Source organism: Dama dama, chromosome 16, assembly GCF_033118175.1.
Source record: "Dama dama isolate Ldn47 chromosome 16, ASM3311817v1, whole genome shotgun sequence".
NCBI lineage: Eukaryota > Metazoa > Chordata > Mammalia > Artiodactyla > Cervidae > Dama > Dama dama.
In genome coordinates, this window is record NC_083696.1 from 2858676 (window position 1) to 2880139 (window position 21464).

Sequence of the window (21464 nt, forward strand, 5' to 3'; positions counted from 1 at the left end):
TAAAAAACTTTATGTTCAAAGATGTTCACCACAGTGACAGTTATAATTCTAAGAAATTAGACAACTTTACTTCTAACAACAGAAAATGAAGCAAATCAAGTTATCTAGGCAGTACACTATACGAGCACAGAAAATGAAATCTTGACTTACCTTGGACTAATTACTTAGTCTTTTCACTTAGGAATTTGGAATATAGCAGTAACTGCCTAATGGTATGTTATGAAGATTCAGTGCAGTATGTTTATACAGAGCCTGGCTCATTACAAGCAACAATAAATGGGCTTCCCAGGTGGCTCAGTGGTAAAGAATCTGCTTGTCATGCAGGAGACTCGGGTTCAGTCCCTGGGTTGGAAAGACCCCCTGGAGAAGGAAATGGCAACACACTCAGTATTCGTGCCTGGAGAATTCCATGGACAGAGGAGCCTGGCGGGCCACAGTCCATGGGGTCCCAAAGAGTCGGACACAACGTGAGAGAGTGAAAGAAGCAGATATACAGTTACATGTGCCATATATTTAGACTGTCTGAGAAGCAAAACCCAACACTTCTCTATATAAAAGAGAGATTCAAGGGAAAGTATTCAAAATCTTCATAACAGATTTCTTCGGGTGATTTTTTTTTCTTGTTTATGTTCTCCTGTGTTTTTATAGATGTTCTTTCTTCAACACATACTTCCCTTAAAATGGAGGTGGGTGGACTGTTGTTTCTGAGCTAAAACTTTATGTTCACATGGGCTTCCCTTGTGGCTCAGCTGGTAGAGAATCTGCCTGCAACGCAGGAGACCTGGGTTTGATCCCTGGGTTGGGAAGATCCCCTGGAGAAGGGAAAGGCTCCCCACTCCAGTATTCTGGCCTGGAGAATTCCATGGACTGTATAGTCCATGGGGTCGCAAAGAGTCAGACATAGCTGAGCGACGTTCACTTCCCTTATGCTATCATAGTATATGCTTCTTTTTGAGAACTAAAGGTGCCTTCGTGTATCCACAGTGTCACATGATGAATACCTTGACCTCAGCAGCTTGACGGGCTTGACCACTCCTTCATTACTCAGCGACCTTCTTCACTTGAGGATATCACCCATTTTTCCCCCTTTTTTTCATGATCAGTTCTGCTAGATCTTCTTCTTTTCAGCTATAAGCACTGGAGTGCCTCAGAGGTTTGTCTTGACACATTTGTCTTCTGCATTTATACTTTCCCTACATGATCTCATTCAGTCCTTTGAATTTAAATGCCATCTGCAAATGTTCTGATTGCCAGATTTATATTTCTCCCTTGATCGCTACTCTCAAAGCTCTAACAGCGCACTTGACATCGTCACTTGAACGCTCTGTGTGGCATCGTAGCCCTAACGCATCCAAAACAACTCTTTATTTGACTCTATAAGCTAAGCCTACTTTGCCCCTAGTGTTCTTCCTTTGGTGACTGGCACCACACGAGTCACATTTGCTTTTTCTTTTTGTAAATATCCAGGGCTTCCCAGGTGGCACTAGTGGTAAAAAAAAAAAAAAAAAAACCTATTTACCAGTGCTGGAGACAGAAGAGATGTGGGTTCAATCTCTTGAGTCAGGAAGATCCCCTGGAGGAGGGCATGGAAACCCACTTCAGTATTCTTACCTGGAGAATGGACAGAGGCGCCTGGAGAGCTTCAGTCCATGGGGTCACAAAGCAGTGAACACCACTGAAGCGACTTAGCATGAACGCATACATTGTAAATATCCAATCCATCAGCAAGTTCTGTTCAGCCTGCCGTTCAGCGTGACCTTCATTGCTGTCCTCTTTGTCTAAGCAACTGTCACCTCTCTGAACTGTTTTCACTGTCTCTCATCTCATCATTCTGCCCCTTCTCTTGTCCTGATCCTCTGAGGTCCTCTCTACCAGTCCAGTCTCCACATAACAACCAGAATGATCTTTTAAAAATGTAAAACCGGATCACGTCATTCCCATGCTCAAACCGTCCAAAGGCTTCCCATCCCTCTTCGAATAAAATTCAAACTGCCTTCCATAACTGCATTTTCTTGGCCTCTGGCTTTCTCTCGGACCTTATCGTGATTGTGTTACCCACTGCCTTGTTTGCCTAGGCTGTCCTTCTTTCTGTTTAACAGGTTAAAGTTTGCCTTCTGCTCAGTAGAGAAGATTAGGCGTTTTTTTAAAAAATAGCAAAGTAACTTGCTGCATTTCTGACAAGTTATATGTGAACTAGAGATAGTGAAATAAAGAAAGAAAAGGCTTTTTACAGGTGGTGATTTATGTTTTCAAAGCTTTGTCACTGAATTTGGTTGGAAAGGGTTCCTACATTCTTTTCTTTGACCAGTTATTTTCTTGGTTACCCCCACCAGACTTTTTTGATGCTTAGCCAAGGAGCATGAGATCATCTTCAGGAGACACTCATTCCTTTTATTTATTTATTTATTTTTGCTCCTTTGGCCATCTTTCAGCAAAGAAAATGTGAATTTTAATACAGTATTGTTATATTTTGGAGGTTCCAGGCAAAGCATAATGAACAAAGTTACACTTCAGCTAATTCTCATAGTATATAATTTATCATAATTGAAAGATTCTCAAATTTCAGGTTTTAAAAGGAATTTAGATCTCATCCGGTTCAACTTTCCTAATTTATAGATGAAGAATTTGAAGCTTAAAGAGAAAACACTACATCCTAAGGAGTAGTTTTTCATCCTCCAAAATATTTACATTATATTAAATCATTGGGCAGGGAGTTTTCATTCCATTTGACAGATTAAAAAAGTGAAACTCAGAGAAGCTGTTTGCTGAAGGTCACTCAGAGAAGCTTCCCTGGTAGCTCATCTGGTAAAGAATCCACCCGCAATGCAGGAGACCCTGGTTCAATACCTGGGTCGAGAAGATCCCCTGGAGAAGGGATAGGCTACCCACTCCAATATTCTTGGGCTTCCCTGGTGGCTCAGCTGGGAAAGAATCCACCCGCAATGCAAGAGACCTGGGTTTGATCCCTTGGTTGGGAAGATCCCCTGGAGAAGGAAACAGCTACCCACTCCAGTGTTCTGGCCTGGAGAAGTCCATGAACTGTATAGTCCATGGGGTCACAAAGAGTTGGACACAACTGAGAAACTTTCAATTTCACTCAGAGAAGCTCTTTGTTGAAGAGGTTCAGCTGAGCATAGAACTCATATCTGACATTAAATACATGATAATGATAAACACATACCGTTTTTCTTATGCTATGTTATCTCCCAAAGAGGATTTGTAAGCTGGTAGAAAAGCAGATTCATATTATTAGTTCCTACTGTAAATGGATTTTAAAGTTATCTTTATTTTTATTATAAAAATCAGTCTTTAATTTTGTACATGAAATGTTTTTTAAGTTGCACGCTTAAGTCTTTGACTGTGTGGATCACAACAAACTTCTTCAAGAGATGGGAAAATTATTCAAGAGATGGGAATACCAGACCGCCTTACCTGTCTCCTGAGAAATGTGTATCCAGGTCAAGAAGCAAGTTAGAACTGGACATGGAACAATGGACTGATTCCAAATTGGGAAAGGCTGTACGTCAAGGCTGTTTATTTAACATATGCAGAGTACATCATGAAAAATGCCAGGCTGGATGAAGCACAAGCTGGAATCAAAATTGCCAGGAGAAATACCAGTAACCTCAGATATACAGATGACACCACCCTTATGACAGAAAGCAAAGAGGAACTAAAGAGCCTCTTGGTGAAAGTGAAAGAGGAGAGTAAAAAAGCTGGCCTAAAACTCAGCATTCAAAAAACGAAGATCACGGCACCCAGTCTCATCACTTCATGACAAATAGATGGAGAAACAATGGAAACAGTGACAGACTTTATTTTTCTCAGCTCCAAAATCACTGCAGATGGTGACTGCAGCCATGAAATTAAAAGACGCTTGCTCCTTGGAAGAAAAGCTATGACCAACCTAGACAGTGTATTAAAAAGCAGAGACATTACTTTGCCAACAAAGGTCCGTCTAGTCAAAGCCATGGTTTTTCCAGTAGCAATGTATGGATGTGAGAGTTGGATCATAAAGAAATTTGAGTGCCGAAGAATTGATGCTTTTGAACTGTGGTGTTGGAGAAGACTCTTGAGAGTCCCTTGGACTGCAAGGAGATCCAACCAGTCCATCCTAAAGGAGATCAGTCCTGAATATTCATTGGAAGGACTGATGGTGAATCTGAAGCTCCAGTACTTTGGACACCTGATGTGAAGAGCTGACTCATTGGAAAAGACCCTGATTTGGGGAAAGACTGAAGGCGGGAGGAGAAGGGGCCGACAGAGGCTGAGAGGGCTGGGTGGCGTCACCGACTCGATGCAGTTGAGTGTGAGCAGGCTCTGGGAGCTGCTGATGGACAGGGAGGCCTGGCGTGCTGCGGTCCATGGGGTCAAAGAGTTGGACACGACTGAGCGACTGAACTGAACTGAGTTCTTAAAATATTTTACAATATGCATGTGATATACTTTACAATGTATTAATTTTATTACCAGAAAAATTTAAGATAGTAAAAATAATAGTGATAAATGCATACTAGAAACCATTTGGAAGTTACAGGGGAAAAAACACTTACATGACAGCCACCCCTCACATCTATAGTGAGCATTCTGGTGTGTTTATATTTGATCTGTCCTTATTAATTTTGTTTTTCTATAGCTGTGTTCCAGATGCTTGTTATTTTTAAACAATATAGAGTGATGAGTTTCTAAAAACCAATGAATTCTATTGTTATATTTGTTTTCATCCTTACTTTTGAGATAACATACTAACCATGTAGAGTTATTTTTTTCTTATTGACTTCTCATTGCAGCTTATGGCATAAAACAAATCAAAATAAAAAATTTTCCTGGAGAAAATGTAAAATGCTCTAAAATAAATGGTTTAGGAGAGTGAAACTGTATTGTGATAAGCAGAAAGACAGATGCTTTGGGTCTTTTCTAGAATAGTAGAAAGTCCCAAAATAATAAGCATGTAGGTCCAATAACATAGGAGCAAAATATTATATATATATATATAATTATTTCCACTGAACATTTTTAATATGGGGAGAGCAGGTAGACAGATTTTGTATGTAAAGCAAGTTTTGTATTTTCCAACTGCAGAACACTTTGACCTTTAATATTATTTTATTTTTGCAACAAGAATCTACAGTTTCCTAGTATGTATTTTTTCAGCTATTTTTATTGTCACGAAGATACATAGCTAAAGAGAGATCAGGATGTAATAGGATCTGGGAAGAAATCAGTACTTAAACTGTTCATCACTATATGTGGATATACTATTTTGTTTTATATATGAAATATATCATTGGCAGTATTAGACCTTAAAAATTATATGATTGAAAGTGATATTTACATGCAAATGTGATTTAAGAGTTAAGTGTTCATATACAAATTTTTTTAAATGTCTTTCTAAATAAGTTCATGAAGTTTCAAAGAACTTTTCTGTAATCACTTAAGTATTGAGATTTGACATGTGTGTTAATAATTGTATGTATATTAATCATTCTTGTAGTTTTTCAAATCTTATTCCAGTTGTCAGATCATTTTATTACACAATCTCATTCTGTTTCTTCTTTTTTGTAAATATTTCTCTAGTAAGGAAGAGGAATCAAATAAAATTATTTATGATGGTTTTAGCATTGAACTGTAGTTAGCATGTAAACCCTTTTTTGTCTTCCTAGATTTCTATATAGAGTTTACTCATTTCTGTGATAGTAGTTCTGAGTGTCTCTTTGAATGTAAATTATACTACATGGTTTCGTTCCCTGTTTGCAGACATTATGCTTCTTCAATGCCCGTCTAATGTCCTACCTAATAGGGGACCAAAGGGTATTATTAAGACACACAGAATTTTGCTTGCCTCCTTCCTTTTCATTTCATTATTGTTTGCATTTTTATTTTAAATTTTAAAATATAAAGCCATATAGAGAATAATATAACAAATACTCATGTACCCACACCTAGAGAATTATTAACATTTTGGTATTTTGCTGAATAGAAAATTTCAAATAGAGTTGGAGTCCTTCTCTTTGCTTTCTTCCCTACTCTTGTTTTCTTCCCTCCCTCCACAGAGATAAACAAAGCATAAAACTTGCCTATACCCTCTCAGTTTACAGTCAGTTTTTATTGCATTTGAATGTATCCCTCTGCCTAGGGTACTGTGTATCCGTTTGCTTAGTACTGTTTAGTGTGGCTTTTAAATTTTACTTCCGTCAGTCAGCCAAGGGCCTTCCCTGGCAGTGCAGTGGTTGAGACTCCAGACTCGCTGCTTCCGGTTCAGGGGGTGCAGGTCTGACCCCTGGTTGGGGAGCGAAGATCCCACATTCCTTGCAGTATGGCCAAAAAAATTTTTATTTTTTATTTTTTTTTGCAGAGGAATAAAATGTTTTTTGAGTTGAGAGGAATAATCTCTGAACATAGAATTAATTACAAAGCATAAATCACTCTTTTAAATGAGGGTAATATGGATATTTTAGACAAACGCAACTAAGAAAACTCGAGGCATAAGAAGGAATTGTGAAGAATAAAGATAGAATTAATATATACTATTTTCATATATTTAGGTCAAGGGAGGAGTGATTATAGTTCATATGCTCTGAGGTTCTTCCTGTGGAGGGTGAAGTTATTGGTTTATTTTGGACTTAGGTTATTTTATACATTTTTGTTTTATTTTATTTTTTTTATTTTAATTGGAGGCTAATTACTTTACAGTATTGTGGTGGTTTTTGCCATACATTGACATGAATCAGCCACGGGCGGACATGTGACTCCCATCCTGAGTCCCGCCTCCCACCTCCCTCCCCATCCCATCCCTCTGGGTCATCCCAGTGCACCAGCCCTGAGCACCCTGTCTCATGCATCGAACCTGGACTGACGATCTATTTCACATATGATAATTTTTTAAATCACTTAATTTGTATAAAATTTTCCCCCCAAATTTTTTAAATCAATTAATTTGTACAAAATAATTAAGCACTCTCCCTTTTTATGTATTATTCTGCAGTTTGGTTTTTTTCAAGCAACTTTTTTAGGATTTATGTGTGTTCATACATACAGGCCTAGTTTACTTATTTAGCTACAGAATCCCAACCGAGAAAATAACAGTTTATCTGTTCTTCTTTTAATAGATCTTTAGGTTTTTTTTTTTTTTTTTTCTTTGCACATTGTTGGCCTGCTTTCGGTATGTAGTCAGTCAATCAACAAGGGCTTATTACAACTCTAGTCATGTACCCAGCCTTTCCCTAAAGAGTTTACAGTCTTGTAGGGGACCAGAACTGTAGCCCTGTTCAGTGTGGAAGTAAGATGGGGTGGGGACTGAACTTTGCAACCTGTGTTGGGTGACTTTTCCTGGTTTCCTCTTAAGGTTTTTTGGTTGTAGGTACTTATAATTTATTTAAAGTTACTGTGCTTTTGGAGTAAATCTTTAACTTCTTAAAATGATTTGCTTCTTTTAGGTGCTTGTTTAAATTGCCAGGATAACAGCAAAGGGGATCACTGTGAAGAATGCACAGAAGGATTTTATCAGAGTCCTGATGCCTCTAAAGAATGTCTTCGCTGCCCTTGTTCAGCAGTGACATCTACAGGCAGTTGTATCATAAGTAAGGCCTTTCTCTAAATAGTCATTTTTAGAGGAAAAATCAGTGAGTCAGTGATCAGTAGGTAGAAAGTTCTAGATGCTGTAGGTGAAAGGGAGTTATAAAAACAGTAAAGGTCTGCAGTAAATGCATTTGTGGAATTAGACACAAAGGAGGGATGAGGAAGTTGTTGTTAAAACTGTGTTTTATCCTGTCTTACATGATTAAAGAGGAAGGAATAAAAGAATTATGAGTGCCTCTCCATCTCAATTACTCAGATTCTTTAGATAAGCATACTTCTTTTGTTCTCTACCTAAATAGGTTTTCTGGACAATTAATAAATAAGGTGTAAATTGTTAGTTTGAATTCCATGTGTTTCTTAAGTTTGAGAGGAGATAATAGTGAGGGGGTGTAAAATGTTTTGGGTTTTTTTTTGGGGGGGGGATTAGTAGTAGTTTTGCATTTTGAATTGCAACTTGAAATTGTACTGAAGCATGTTGGTGTTCTCTCTCTTTTAGAGTTGGGTGAATCGGAACCCGAATGCATCCAGTGTAAGGATGGTTACACAGGCCAGAACTGCAATGAATGTAACAGTGGCTACTACAATTCTGACAGTATCTGTGTGGAGTGCCGGTGCCATGGCCACGTGGACCCAGTTAAGACTCCAAAGATTTGTAAGCCCGAGAGTGGGGAGTGCATCGGCTGCCTCCACAATACCACTGGGTTTTGGTGTGAAAACTGCCTACAGGGTTACGACCGCGACCTCGAGGGAAATTGCATCAAGAAAGGTAAAACTTCACCTAAGGGTGTAAATTTAATACCTTAACCTAGCAATGAAAATTTTAGGACAGCTACTTTTAGCTTTGTAAAGTCCCACCAGAGAAGTTTTTTCGGGAAATAGATTTTCATAGAGATTTGCCCAAAGAGATCCCCTTCTATTCCTGCTGCTCTGCTCAGACTCCAGAATCAACTCCAGAAATTTGAGGACCGTGATGAAGTCATTGCAGTGTTCTCACATCTTCTCTTCATCTATTTTTATTTCAATAATTTTAAAGTCCTGTCATTTCTTTTATCTTTTGCTTCCTGTATTCTCATCACTTCCAGTGATCATCAAAGATCTTTTTAAGTAGAAACCTATAACCTGGCTAGAAGTTAGCTGAGAAATAAGAATTTATTCCAGCTTCTGTCCTAACTTTTCCCATGTGATGGAGGAAATAGTAAAAATATTCCTTCATTTTTGAAAGAAAAAAGTTACTCATGTAGCAAAATGTTTCTTACAGGGAAGTTCAGTAAGGGTTCAGATAAAAATTAATGATTGGAAATTCAGGATGAGTTGGGGGTATTCAGACTTTCTTGGGTCATAGAGATCAGACCATGCTCTTCTATAAACTGTTCTTTGATATTCTGATAGATGCTGGGCTGATACAGTTGCCCTGTGGCAAGAGTTAGTCTTCTGCCATTTTCTTGATATCTTTATTCTGCTGTGATCAAGGATAAAAAACTCAGATTGAACCCTATCCCTAGTCCAGAGAACCTGTCACTCAATTCTCTTTCCCACTGGAGGCATATACCTTGTCTGTATCTAGCTGACCGGGCTATGATGACTTTTCTTATTAGCTATTAGGGAATGTAAAGCATGCCTCTTTTTAGGGTAGATTGATGTGCCTAACTGTGGTGATGAATTGTAATGATAATAGGAATCATTTTATTGAGTGCCTATTATGTGCCAAGCACTATGAACATTAAATGTAATAATGTTATATACTTTAAGTTAATCTTAATTTAATCCTTCCCAAGGACTCCGTAAAATAGATATCATTATTCCCATTTTATAGGTGAGGAGTCTCAGTTTTAAGATTGACTGACTTATTTATTGCTACACAGTTCTCCTTGATCCCAAAGCCTTTGGTATCTCCACTGAGCTATGCTGCATTGAAAGTACAAAGTATAGTACCTTAGTTGTAAAACAACTATAATCTATATAAAGGAAAAATCACTATGCTGGCAATGGCTGTTTTCTCTCTCAGCTGATGTGAACTATGGCCATTTAAATTGTGTTTTTCAGAAGCAACTAGAAATGCAATTTTTCCTATTTTGTTTTTGCCCCCATTAAAGAGAATTTTACCTTTATGAAGTGCCATCAGACATGCTGAACTTATTTTAATTCAAACGAGTATTAGCTATCCCTTTCACTTTTAACAAAGTGATTTAGAAGTCAGTAGTGATATACTTACTACCTTTTCAGGGATTCATATGAATCTATTCAAGAGTACAGGAGGATGGAAAACTCCAACGTTAGAATTTTCCCTAAGATTTTAGTATGGATATTATATACATTTCGGATAACAGCCATGGATGTAATAATCTAGTTTTCTAGGCCCTGATTCTTTCCACTATATTTCTTTAAAAATTATTTTTTAACTTGCATTACTTTAAAGCAGAGTATCATGTCAACATCCCATGTCAATTTCCACTCCCATGTGTATTCTTTTATTGTTTCTTAAAACAAGATATTTTGTCTTTTACATTTCATTCTCTGTTTTTATTTTCAGAAGTTATTGTTCCAACACCTGAAGGTTCTACCATTTTGGTTTCCAATGCCTCTTTGACCACATCAGTGCCCACCCCTGTTATAAATAGTACCTTTACCCCTACAACCCCGCAGACTGTCTTTTCAGTAAGCTCTGCTGAAAACAGCACTTCAGCCTTAGCTGACGTATCGTGGACCCAGTTTAACATCATCATTTTGACAGTCATCATCATTGTGGTGGTGCTGCTCATGGGGTTTGTGGGGGCTGTATATATGTACCGGGAGTACCAAAACCGGAAACTCAACGCCCCCTTCTGGACCATTGAGCTGAAAGAAGACAATATCAGTTTCAGCAGCTACCACGACAGCATTCCCAATGCAGACGTGTCAGGATTGTTGGAAGATGATGGCAACGAAGTGGCCCCCAACGGGCAGCTGACCCTGACGACACCCATGCATAACTATAAAGCCTGAGGAGCCGCCGGAGCTGTCCTCTGGGTCTTAGGGCCACGGTGCGCCCTAAGGCAGCGGTGTTCTCTGGGCCACAGCCCGGGGAGAGCCGCTGAGATGAGAAAGCAAAGGCATGTATGCATCGCAAGTTTTCAGGTACAGATTTGTAATGTGCTCAGCCTGTTCCTCTTAGTTTTCCCGTGAAGATCCGAAGCAGTCACTGACAGTAAGGACTTGAAGTAAAGTATATTTTTGTACCAAATCACGTGGGAGGATAGAAGGCTGAGCCTCTCAGAGCAGCCCCAATCCACTTTGACCTCCGAATAGATTCCTGGGGGAATGTTCACCATCAGTGGAAACAGGATGATGGATGTGGAGGGGGAAAGGACTGCCGGAAGACTTTACCCCCATTCCTGATGAAGGAAGGCCAGGAAGGATGCTCGTTTTACTAGAAGGCGTCCTTGAGGAAAAGCTGATATTTGGGCTGTGTCATGATACACTATCCTGATTGTTTCTATAATGGGGCAGTAAAGTCCCAAGGAGATCTTTAGAAGGGTTTGATTTTTCTTTCAGAGTTTTTGCTCAGTGATAAGATTAAAGCACAGGATAAGCTTCTGATGGGAGAGAGAGGAAGGCAGTGTCTGGGAAAGCAGAAAGCTAATGATTCTCCTTGGGGCCTCAGTGTAAATGATACATTGTTTAAAAATAAGGAATATTCCTGCCTCTAGAGAAATAAGGTGTATATAGTTAATCTAGAATATCTGGTCAGCATTGTATTTGTATCTATTTGTAAAAAAAAAAAATCATGTCTTATTTTATCATCTAGAATTTATTTGTATAGCAGTTAATGGCATTGTAAAAAGAAAATATGGGGTTAAAATACTGTAAAATAGATGGCAATATTGCTAGAGCTGGGACTCTGGTGAGCATCAGTCATTTTTAGTCCCTCTTTGGACATTGTTGAAATTTATAAGAGGTTGGATGTTTCTAATTTTTCCCTTTTTCAGTCTAAAAGTAGAGTTTTATGGTCTTTGACTTCCTATAGATTCAAGCAATAGATTTTGAAGACAATGATTGTTAAGCTGGGACACAAGGCTGGGTTCTCCAAACTACTCACCTGTTTAGACATTAGCTTCTATATATTTGACATAGATTAAAGTAGAACACATGCTTGTTAAAATTTGTTTTTAAAGTAAAAAATAGTCTTCCAAAGGAAGAAATATTTTAGCTCCAAAAGAAAAGCCATCACATCACTTGGGATCCCCTGTGAAATATTTATATTCTCTTCCCACCCCCAAATACTTCCTGCATTTGACTGTAGCCTGTCACTCACATGCCATGGGGCATGTACCATCTCTCTGCAGTGCTGTAGTTCTTGTATCTTCTTGTCTGGTTAGAGGGTAGCTCTGTAGTTGAGTGGGTATAGTTAATCATTGCATTTAGATGCAGTTTTTTCTTCGAGGCCATCTCTACCTTTGCTTTCCTCTAATTATGATATTGACAGATTGTAAATTAAACTAAGCCAGGAAAAACAGCCAGAAGTCAAATATAGATATTTATTAGGAGGAAGAACAAACTGTCAAGTGGTTAGGGAAAATAAAGCAAAAATTAGACCTAGGAAACCCTGCCAAGTTGATTACCCTGCCTAACTTCTCCAGAGAAAAACCTGGAATTTGGTCATCCCTCTGCAGTTGCAGATGATGCTCCGGAGGATGTACAGGCAGATAATCTACTTCTAGTAACTGGAGAGGCTCTGGATATCTGGCCATTGCTCATGAAAGCAGACATTACATTAAAATCAGATAATGTTTCTGTAGCCCTTTACAGTTTGCAAGGCATCTTTCTATACGTGTGTCCTTGGTTCCTCACCACAGGCCTCTGAGGAAGTCATTGTTGTTCCCAGTTTATGGGTGAGGTTAAATGTCTTGTTCAAGGCTACACCATATATCATTTGGCTTGAAATCAGGACTCCTAACTCAGAAGCACATGTTTTTTTTCAGTTGTATGCTTGTGCAGAAATGACCCAGCCGCAGACATTGGAAGGCTGGGAGGAGGAATCCCATCTGTGAACATTTCTGATTTTTGTGAATACAAGGAGCGATCCAGGGCTATATAGCCACGAAGGACTTTGCAGAAAAAGCACAGGAGGATTACTCTCTGAAGCCAGTGTTGGTGATGAGAAAATAAAAATACCAGTCTGTGCTTCCTAAAAGGAAACATCTTTCTAGGCAGGGAGAGAAAGCCCGACTTCCCGCAGCCGCCACGTGTGCGCACAGACCGTTCAGCGGAACTGTGTCACGTGACACACGCCTTTCCCCAGATTGCCACGCCCTCAAAGCCAGGGGTTGGAGATAGTGGGAATTTTGTTCAACAGAAGTTAACACAATAAAGAAAGAAAGAGTTTGTTGGGGTCTAAGAGCCAAAGCTGAACAGTCCAGATTCTGGCTATGTAGACATTTCTTGAAACAGACGTTAAAAGGAACTGGAAAAATTGAATCACAAAGAACGTTTATCTTTAAATATTTATGAACAGGGCCTAGGTCATGTTCTCAATTTATCCTGGTGGAAAAAAATTAAGGTCTTAAAATCTCTTTTAAATAATATTCTTCAGTGTTCTGTGCTTCTGCTGGTGGAGGTAATTTTGCTCTGAAGTAGAAATCCATCATGAAGTGATCTACCACCAAAATCAGACTAGGAGCCTGGCATGGAATGCGTTACACATCAGTCATTCCTCTAAAAGCATGATCCCCACGTAGTGGGGTGTTTAGCACCAGGATCCCATACGTCCTTTAGAAAGACTAATAGGGCCTAAGAGTTAGGGATGTGTTTATTTCCAAATGAGGTAAGACTGGTGTGAATCTAATTGATGAGTGACAGATACTGCTATTGGATGCTAGCTTAGTCTTCACTAGCTCACTGTAGTAAGCCCTCATGCATTTCTGACAGTCAGATGTCCTGGGTAGTGTTGTGAAGTGTGTCTGTCCTTCACTCCCCCTCCCTACCTCCGTCCTCTAGCTCCCAGAGGTGTCTTACTAATAGAATTTCTCTGGTTACAGAGAAAAATGATGATAAAAACTAAACCTCATTTATACTAAGGTCCTGTGGACTTAATGTGTTACTCTTAGGGATCCCTGGATTTTAAGAGAGAACAGAGCCGACACGGAATGGGAGGAGGGGCTTGGTGGGGAGAGGATTTGTGGCAGCATCACTGTGTGTCTGCTGTCTAGCCCCAGTGTTCCCGGGAGACTGTGACTGTTAAAGCCGCACCCACTGACCCTCCAGCTCACTGTGGCCAGCTGAGTGCCCGGGGGACGTGCAGCCCTTCTTGTGCTCTTCTGGAGCCAGAGAGCGGAAGCGACAGTCCTTCCTGCTGACGGCCCTAGTTTGGACTGTGTTAGTAAATCATTCACTTTGGTCCTGTATTTTTTTGTAGGACATACAGTCAACATAGCACCTCTGATTATGAACATTCCCTGGTTCTTATATTTTGAGGTATGTGGGAAGGAGTTGAATTTATAGATCACAAGGAAAGAAAGCTCCCACAAAAATTTCCGAAAAGTAAAAAGCAACCCAAGGTAACCCATTAGAGCAAAGGAAGCATCTCTGGCCTCGTCGATGAAGAGCCTTTGGTCTGTTACGATCGTCTTGATAGGAGTTTGGGAGCTGACACGGGTTTGGTGTGTGCAGGGCAGTGACAGAAGGTTAGCGTTAAGTTTTCCCTTCCACCTTGAGCCAGCGACGATGCCAGGAAAGCAGCAGGAAGAACACAGTGATTCACCTGAAGAAATCAAATGATACCACGTGAACTAAAAAGGCTATGGATCACAGAAGATCAGTGGTCAAAGGATGCTTTTTCAAAGGCCGTTGGGAACCTTTCTTATCCTGCATCTGCAGTAACTGCACCAGCAGCCCTAGAACGTGAGGCCAGGCCTGAGGTCTGAGCCAGCCTGAGAGCCGACCGATGTAAAGCGGCGTCTTCATGCTAGGCACAAGCACTCTGCAATACGTTAAATTTCCGCCCAAGCAACTGGGAGTGTTTCTGAAACAATAAAATCGTATTTTGTCACTAAAATTCTAACACACATCTTAAAAACATGTCTCATACATATGCTGTACTAGGCTTCATGATGCATTTCTAAATTTGTGTATGATTTGAATATAAGAAAGAATTTATACAAGAGTGTTATTTAAAATTATTAAAAAATAAATGTATATAATTTGTACCTGTTGTAGATTTGCTGTTTTACTTTTTTATGTGGTTACAGTTGTTGGAAGTCTTTTAATATATGTCACAGATCACTTATTTTCAAACTGCTTCATGAAAATCTTTGTATCTTGCATTTATTGACTATGCTTTCTGTTTTAAGAAGTTCCTTTAAAGAATGTTTTCCACTTAGTGGAAAAAAATGCCACACGAAGAATAATCCCCCTCTCAAAACACTCTGAGTCAAAAAGCATATATTAACATATAATCTTGTTTAATAATTGTCCCCTTTGAGATCCATTGGGCTTCTCTGATAGCTCAGTTGGTAAACAATCCGCCTGCAATGCAGGAGACCCCGGTTCAATTCTTGGGTCAGGAAGATCCACTGGAGAAGGGATAGGCTACCCACTCAACTATTCTTGGGTTGCCCTGTGGCTCAGCTGGTAAAGAATCTGCCTGCAATGCAGGAGACCTGGGTTCAATTCCTGGGTCGGGAAGATCCCCTGGAGAAGGGAAAGGCTATGCACTCTATTCTGGCCTGGAGAATTTCCATGGACTCTATAGTCCATGGGATCACAAAGAGTCAGACAGTACTGAGCGACTTTCACTTCACTTCAGTCTCTGCTCCAGATAAGGAAGAGTCTTAACCCTTCTTTATGCTCACTACCAACCACATTAAAATGATGTATAATTTCCTGTATTTGCCAGGTTATATGATGTCTTTCTCCCTTTGCTGGTACTGTTTCTTCTATCTATAACATCCTGGAAAATGTTTGTTCATTCTTTGCAACTCCTTGACAAAAGAAGGTCAATAAGTCCTTAACATATACCCCCATTTGCCTAATGAAGACATCTCCTATTGCACATGCTTTATTAAAAATACTTGTTATATTATGTCTTCCTTGGTAGACTGCAACCCTTGAAGCCAGGAGCACGTGTCCTTCCGTCTCTCGTATCTGGCACGGTGCTGGCATATACTGTCGGTGCTCAGCAAACGGCGGTGTAAAACAAAAGTACTTGACAGGTGCAATGGTCGATCTGAACTTATTTGGTGAAGTATTGTAAGAAGTTTTGTATTCAGTGGGTAAGACAGTATTTCTTATTTAATAGAGATGTCAGCATACACGATTCAGAGGGTCTGAGAAACTCTTGAAATTGTGAACACAATTGTGAAATGCTTACTTGTGAACATAAACAGTTTGTATGTGCTCTTTATTTTTTTTTCCTGGACAAAAGGTCCATACTGTTTTTTTTTTTTTCGTACTCTTAATCATAGTCTCTAGAGTATCTATGATCCCAAGAGATTGATAGTTACTAGTATGGGGATTCCTTTCTATATTTCAGCCATAATTCCCTCGCCCACTGAATGTAAATTAGTACAGCCTTGATTCAAGAAATCCACTTCCGGAAATCCCTCATAAGAAAATGACCTAAAAAGCAGAAATTTTTGTGTGGGAAAAAAATCTTCCCCAGAGTTGTATATAAAGTTAAAAAAGTGGAGACAAACTTGAGATGTTCAACTGCGGGCACGGCTTAGTGCGTACACTGTTAAGTTAACATTTGGTCGTTAAGAATGAGGAAGAATGATTAAAAACAGAATTAAAACGGAAAAAATAGAATATTTGAAAATGTGCATGCAGTTCTACTCCTGGTATATAGTTTAGAGAAACTTACGTATCTGTACCAGGACCCACGTTTCAAACTCTTAATTGCAGCATCATTTGTGATAGCAAAATAACTGGAAACATCCCAATTGCCTATCAGTAGAAGAATGGATTAATTGTGGCCTATCCATATACTTTGAATAGAATTTTATACAGTGGTCAAAAATGAATGAATTACAGCTATCTACATCAATATGGATGAGTCTCAAGACATAATGTCAAGCAAAAAAAGCCAGTCATAGAATACATACAATATGATTTCTTGTATATAATGACCAGAAATGGAAAATGTAATACATTGTTTAAAAAGACATTATACAGGAAAACTATAAAGAAAAAGGAATGATGAATACATGATGATAATGATGATGGATATCATCAAATTACCTGTTCAGTTTGAGGGCTGGGACTGTCTTCATTTTTTAATGCTGCTGCCAAGCACAGTCCTGGCACCAGAAAGTGCTCAAGAAATGTGAGTGAATGATGGACTCTGCTACACTGCAGTGTTAACACTGGTAAATACGGTAAAGGCACATAAGAACTGCAAAGAAGTCTGCGGCCATACCACCCTGAACGCGCCCGATCTTGTCTGATCTCAGAAGCTAAGCAGGGTCGGGCCTGGTTCGTACTTGGATGGGAGAACTGCAAAGAAGGCTTTAAAGTAAAGCAACTCTAAACCAGAAACCAAACAGACTGCGATCTGGGGCAGCGCCGAGTCACTTGTAAAGGGGTGTTTCTGAGTGATGCTGGGGACAAACAGCACAGAATCCCCTCCAGTGGATGGTGCCGAGGAAGCTCACGCCCGCAGTGCAGAGGTTTTGCCCACAGACAGGACTGTGCGCCCTCAAACACGTGCCGACGGGGCAGGAAGCAAACTTAGTCTGCTGCATGGACGCTTTTGGTGTCCTCCCCTTTCTGCCTTTATTTTCAGAAGCTTGCAGAACCGACAGGCTATATCTCAGCTTTTTAATTCCCCCCAAATAGTTCCTAAATGAGCCATTGTTCTTTAATCACCATGGCCAGGGGATTATCCAGTTTCATCTAAAGAAGTTACTTCTGGCAAGAGATGAGAGTCTTCCAGACAAGGATAGGGACATTAATGATTGTCTGTTAAGATTCTGTTTTAGTTGAGATAATAATTTGGGGACAGTTAAGCAACTTGTGTAGACTCCAATGGGCCATGAATCCCCAAAGGAACTGTCTGAAATGGAGCGGCCTTTATATTCCAGAGCAAGGATCAGAGTTTGGTTAACAGTTATGTTTTGAACTTCCTCCAGTTAAAAATGGAAAGGAAGCAGGTATATTAACAGGTATTGGTCCTGGGTAAAGAATGAACTTCATTTACTTATAATTTGTACCTCATCTTTTGGTACTAAAAGACAGAGATCATTAAGCCACTGAATTAAGGATGAAAGGACCAGCTTACTATGCCAAAGAGGAGGAGGAGGTACACTAGTGAAGTTAGGCTAAGACTGCACTAGCAACTGACCCCTGATTTAGCTTACTTTCCCAGCGACCAACGACATAGATTACTTGTGGCTCAGTGGCTCAGTCATGCCCTACTCTGCGACCCCACGACTGCAGCACGCCAGGTCGCTCTGTCCTTCACTGTCTCCCAGTGCTTGCTCAAACTCAGGTCCATTGAGTCAGTGATGCTATCAACTGTCTCATTTTCTGCCACCCCTTTCTCCTTTTGCCTTCAGTCTTTCCCAGCATCAGGGTCCTTTCCAATGAGTTGGCTCTTCACATCAAGTGGCCAAAGTATTGGAGCTTCAGCTTCCGCAACAGTCGTTCCAATGAATATTCAGGATTTCATTTCCTTCTCTATGTACCAACTCTCACATCTGTACATGACTACTGGGAAAACCATAGCTTTGACTATGGTTTTCAGACAGATTACTTAGCTATTACTAATGAGTGGACACATCTTGGAACATCAACAGAAAAGCTCTTCAACAATACAAAGAGCATCAGCTTTGGAAGAAGAGAGGATTCCAGCGCAGGCTCCACACCGTGGTACCCTGGGCAAGTTAACAGAGGGCCCCTAGTCCTACTGTCCTTCCTGTAGAAGAGCTAGTGATGCTGACCTCTTAGGGCCGGGCTGAGGACACATCCTATGGGGAGCACCCCAGCACATGCCACGTCTGTAACAAATGGGAGGTCCTGTCCTCTCTCCCTTTTATTTAGGAGGTCTTCACTTAAGGCATTCCGTCCCCCCAGAAAAGGCGGTGTTCTTCTTTCTCCATTGAGTAGTACCAGGTGGCTTGTTCTTTGAACAGAAAACCAACCATAGCCCGGTATTGGAAGAAGGCCACTCCTAGGTTTTAGGTATCTTTGGAATGAAAGGAGATGCTTCTCTGAGTTGGACTGCTGCTGTTTCTGTGCTGTAGTGGGTGACCTGGGACCAGAGCGGCATCCACAGGGCGCTGGAGCAGGCAGTGTGGCATCTTGCAGCATTCCTCTGCTTCTGTGGGGATTCACGGAGTCGGTATGTTTGCCTATGGGAAAGGGATGGGAAGTGAGTGCTGGGGAGTGAGGAGAGTTCAGGCCTTGGAGTCTGCTCTGAACAGGCTGTAATCCGTGCTCTGATTTTACGGAGTGAACCAGGGCAGGCCATGGAGCCCACCAGTTCTCAACATTTCCATTGATGCATCCAAGAGATTGAGTTAAATAAATGGTTTCTGTGAGAGCCTTTTTTCACTCCTGTATTCTGTTAGGCAGAGAAAAAAGTGTTTGGGACGAGGTCACTAATTCTGATTAAGACTTATAATTCATTCTTTCACCAACATTTATTAAACACCTATTATTTGCCATGCACTATAATAGATCTTTATAATCCCCCTTCTCTGGGGGATCTTCCCAGCCCTGGGATTGAGCCCAGGTCTCCTGCATTGCAGAGTAGTTGGACAAAAAAAGAAGCATCTAAATTGGAAAGGAAGAAGTAAAATTGTCACAATCTGCAGATGACATGATGTTTTACATAGAAAATTCTAAAGACACCACCAAAAAACTACCGGAGCTCATTGATGAGTTCAGCAAAGTTGCAGGATACAAAATAAATATACAGAAATCCCTTGCACTTTCTATACAGTAACAGTGAACTGTCAGAGAAATTGAGAAAAGCCCATTTACAGTCCCACCAAAAAGAGTAAAGTACCTTGGAATGAGTCTGAATATGGAGGAAAATACCTGTATTCAGAAAACTATAAGACCTCCTGGAGTAGGAAATGACAACCCACTCCAGTATTCTTGCCTGGAGAATCCCAGGGACAGAGGAGCCTGGCGGGCTGCAGTCCACGGGGTCGCAAAGAGTCAGACACGACCGAGCGACTAAGGACACATAATAGACCTTAGGATAGAGAATTAAAAGTTCCCATTGTCAAAGGAAGCCAGGCACAAAAAGTGTACATCCTATAATTCCTGGTACGTGAAACTCTAGAAAAGGCAAATCTTTAATGCTAGAAAGCAGACCACGGTTTCCTACATAAAAAAACAATCTTAATGGTTTCCTTGGGGGGGGGGGAGGGACAAATCAGGAGTATGGGATTAACACATTCAGACGAAAATACAGAAAATAGCTAAGCCGCAAGGACCTACTGTGTAGCACAGGGACTTCTACCCAATATCTTGTAACAACCTATGAAGGAATATCATCGGAAAAACAAAACAAAAAGGAATCACTATGTTGTGTACCTGAAACTAACCCAATACTGTAAATCAACTATACTTCAAAAAAAAAAAAAAGATAAAAATTTTAAAGATTAAGTTCTTCATTTCCATAACCACATTTCCAGGGTTCAATAGCCACACATGGCCAGTGGCTGCTCCATCAGACAGTGCTAATTCAGAATATTTCCGTCATCCTAGTTCTTTCGCAGAGCACTATTCTATACCTTGGTTGTGGTGGTGGTTACCTGGGTATATTTGCCAAAACGTATCAGAATGTGTACTTAGATTCGGTGCATTGTACTGTATGTAAATTATATCTCAGTAAAACTGATTTAAAATAAAATCCTATTCTCAAGGAGCTCAGTCGAATTGAGGAGACAGGCAAGTTGGTGGATGATTATAGAGCTGTGTTAGTGCCATAAGTAAGACCAGGGTACTCTGGAAGTTCGAGATGGTGGCCCAGAACATTCTCTTAAACTATGGGTGGGGAAACTCTGGGAATTAGGCCGAGAAGGGGAAGGAAAGGGATTCTAGATTCTTCAGAAGCACTGGCACATAGAGTTCCTTTGGGAGAGTTAGGAAAAGATACCCCTTCTTTGGAATGGACTCGGCGTGGGAAGAGGCGCCCACACCTCACAGAAGAGCACGGCCTGGACTTCCAGCCCCTGCCCGTCCTCGGCTGGGCGTCCTCAGCAGGGTGCCCCCTGCGCAGTGACCTGCGGCTTGCAGACAGAGGGAAGGCACGTGCGGAGACAGAGGTCCTTTCCACTTATCCCTGTGAGGGGACAGGTCCTACAGCCACTTCCTTGGGGTCCTCCTTCATAGGCCCTGGCCCTTTCTCTTACTAGGGATTCACCACATTTAAGGGAGAAGCGACGTGTACCACCCCATCCTGCAAATCATGATCAAGACATCGAGATTCTTTTAATCTGCAAAACGTCCAAAAGCTTGATTAGCTCAGTTATCTGTCTTTGCCTACAGCTATTGCTGTTTTACATATTCAAGTGTGTAGCTGGGAAGAATGCTTGGAAGCTCTCCCTGGTGCCTTAGGACACTTTCCCCAGAGTCTGGGTTTAGCTGCATGGGGATCTGGCCATGGTACTGAGCATGATCAATTTAGGCAGGGAGATCGTGATTTGAGATGCCTTCTGTAAGTTTCACACACACACACACACACACACACACACACACACACACACAACTCAGGAGCACCAGCTTCTGGCAACTAGAAAACTTCAGGTCCAAGTTTCTTCCTCTGTGACTAGCTTACCATGTGACCTTGAACAAATCAGTTCTTGTCTCTTGAGACTCAGTTTCCTTATTCACAGAGGACAGCAAACTTGTTAGAATTATGAGACAGCATCAAGGAAATGGACATGAGCTTTGTAAAT

General features: G+C 40.6%; 1 protein-coding gene across 1 annotated transcript in view; it reads left to right on the forward strand.

Moving 5' to 3' along the window:
• MEGF9 (multiple EGF like domains 9) overlaps nucleotides 1-14764 on the forward strand; it is a 76843-nt gene extending 62079 nt beyond the window's left edge. The window contains exons 4-6 of the mRNA XM_061163292.1: nucleotides 7437-7580; nucleotides 8075-8344; nucleotides 10109-14764. Coding sequence (XP_061019275.1) covers nucleotides 7437-7580; nucleotides 8075-8344; nucleotides 10109-10560 — 866 coding nt within the window. The 3' untranslated portion in view covers nucleotides 10561-14764. The remainder of the gene's footprint in view (nucleotides 1-7436; nucleotides 7581-8074; nucleotides 8345-10108) is intronic.
• The last annotated feature ends 6700 nt before the right edge of the window (nucleotides 14765-21464 follow it).